The sequence below is a fragment of the Macrotis lagotis genome, chromosome 1 (genome assembly GCF_037893015.1).
Source record: "Macrotis lagotis isolate mMagLag1 chromosome 1, bilby.v1.9.chrom.fasta, whole genome shotgun sequence".
NCBI lineage: Eukaryota > Metazoa > Chordata > Mammalia > Peramelemorphia > Peramelidae > Macrotis > Macrotis lagotis.
Window position 1 is genome coordinate 839107165 of NC_133658.1, and position 2411 is coordinate 839109575.

At 36.5% G+C, this 2411-nt stretch overlaps 1 protein-coding gene across 1 annotated transcript; it reads right to left on the bottom strand.

Moving 5' to 3' along the window:
* Positions 1-736: 736 nt before the first annotated feature.
* LOC141489107 (olfactory receptor OR51C1-like) lies at positions 737-1690 on the bottom strand. The gene has a single exon (XM_074189795.1). It carries the CDS (start codon positions 1688-1690, stop codon positions 737-739), a length of 954 nt encoding a protein of 317 aa, XP_074045896.1.
* Between the last annotated feature and the right edge of the window lie 721 nt (positions 1691-2411).

Consider the following 2411-nt stretch of genomic DNA (forward strand, 5'->3'; position numbering starts at 1 on the left):
AAATTTTACCCCTTAACAACTATAAGAATATTTGAATGAGAAAAATGCAATTAAGTTCTCTAAATTCAAATAGACTTTTAAAAATGACTTTAGAAAACTAACCATACCAAAGAGAAAATATTGGCATATTTAATATTTGATTAGTTATATTTAAGAGTAGCCTATATTTAGGGATGTATCAATGTCTCTTGATCATGAACCTGTGGAATCCAAAAGTAGATGGGAACTTCAGGAGAATAATTAAAAGCATGGTAAATAAAAATAGAGATGATTTATTAACATTTGCACTTTTCAGTGATCTATAGGATCATCAAAATTTTCCTGGGAAAAGCATTAAAGATATTTTCATCTTAAACAAGAGGAAACTGTAAAACTTAGCAAATGACAACTCAATTACACTATAATTTTCTTATTGAATTAAGATTCAGCACAAATAAATCTATACATTATGCTGCTGAAGAAGATAGGAATAGAATCATGCTTATAACAATTAGAACTATCTTAAATTTGAAGAGATTGAAAAGATGATGTTATTGCTCCCTATAGCTGACAAAGTTCAAATGAAGAACAGATAATCACCTGAAATGGATATTGTAGCATTTTCTTGAATGGAGGTTGGGCTGATTATATAATTTCTAATATTCTTTTCAATTCTAGGATTATAAAATTATGACATTTAAAAATCTCTCACTGGATGATTTTTTCCTATACTTGGATTATATGGAGGTAGCAAAGGTCAGAGTCGAACTACCTTGGGGCAAAGAACTTTGAGCAAAGCTCTACGAATCTCCTTGGTTTTTACACTATAAATGATGGGGTTCATCACTGGGGGAATGAGCAGGTAGACATTGGCAATGAGTGTAGGCAGATAGGGAGGAGCTTGTTTCCCAAATCTGTGGACAAAGGACAGGCTGAGCAATGGAATATAGAAGACAGCAACAGCAGTGATGTGGGAGATGCAGGTGCTAAAGGCTTTCTTGCGTTCCTCTGGAGAAGCAATGTTGAGAATGGAGCGAATGATAAATATATAGGAAAGAAGGATCAGTGTTGAGTCCACCCCAGCCACTAAGATGGTTGCAGTCAATCCAAATGCACTATTGATCCTCGTATCTGAACAGGAGAGTTTCATCACATCAGGATGGAAGCAATAAGAATGTCGAAGCACATGGCTATGGCAGAAAGAGAGGCGTCTAAGAAGCAGGATAAGGGGTATCAAGATTATTGTTGCAACAGTGATAATCGCTACTCCAATTTGGATGATTCTGGAACTTGTGAGTATGGTAGCATACCTCAAGGGATTAGAAATGGCCACAAATCGATCAAAGGCCATGGCTAAGAGTACTGAAGACTCCATAATAGTGAAGAGATGAATGAAGAACATTTGAGTCAGGCAGGCATTAAAACTGATCTCTCTGGCATTGAACCAGAATATTCTCAACACAGTCACCAGGGTGGAAATACATAATCCTAGATCAGTGGTGGACAGCATAGACAAAAAATAGTACATGGGCTCATGGAGACTTGGTTCATTGATGATGACAAATAGGATCATACCATTTCCAGAAAGAGCTGTCATGTACAGACAGCAAAAGGGGATGGAGATCCAGGTATGGGCAGTTTCTAATCCAGGAACACCCGTCAGAAAGAAGGTCAGTGTTGATGGTGATGTGCTGTTAGTGAAAGCTGACATGATGGGATAGGGAAGATTTTTTTTCTTATGAGAGGTTAATATCCTGAAATAAAATATTTAATTCATATTATGGTGATGGGACTTATATAACTTAATGAAATTGTAAGCTATACCATGCAAGGTCATCAGAGAAGAACCCATAACAATGGAGAGTTCGAGCAAATTCTGATTCATTGGAGAAGGAAATGTCAAACCACTCCAGTATCTTTGGCAAGAAAACTTAAAATATTGTTTCAAGGCAGCTGGGTGGCACAGTGGATAGAGCACTGGCCCTGGAGTCAGGAGGACCTGAGTTCAAATCCAGCCTTAGATACTTAATAATTACATATCTGTGTGACCTTGGACAAGTCATTTAACCCCATTACCTTGCAAAAAAATAGAGTATTGTGAAGAGTCAGACATGCCTGAGTGATAGAACAACAACATCAACAACAACAGGATTATAAACTCCCTAAATGAATGGACTATTTCTATCTCTTCTTAATATTACAACCTCTGCCTTCTTTGGTTACTTGCATGTGGCAATTTCTCAATTATTTTTTTCTTTGAAAAAGCAAATGGGTGGCAGAGTGGATAAAGTCTGAAAGATCTGAGTTCCAATATCAATTCAGACACAGAATAGCTTTATGACCTTGGACATTTAATCTTTTGCCTCACTAAAACAGTTAAGAAAGTTCCTGTAACATAGATGATGTTTTTTGTCCTTCATTCAAGACTTCAG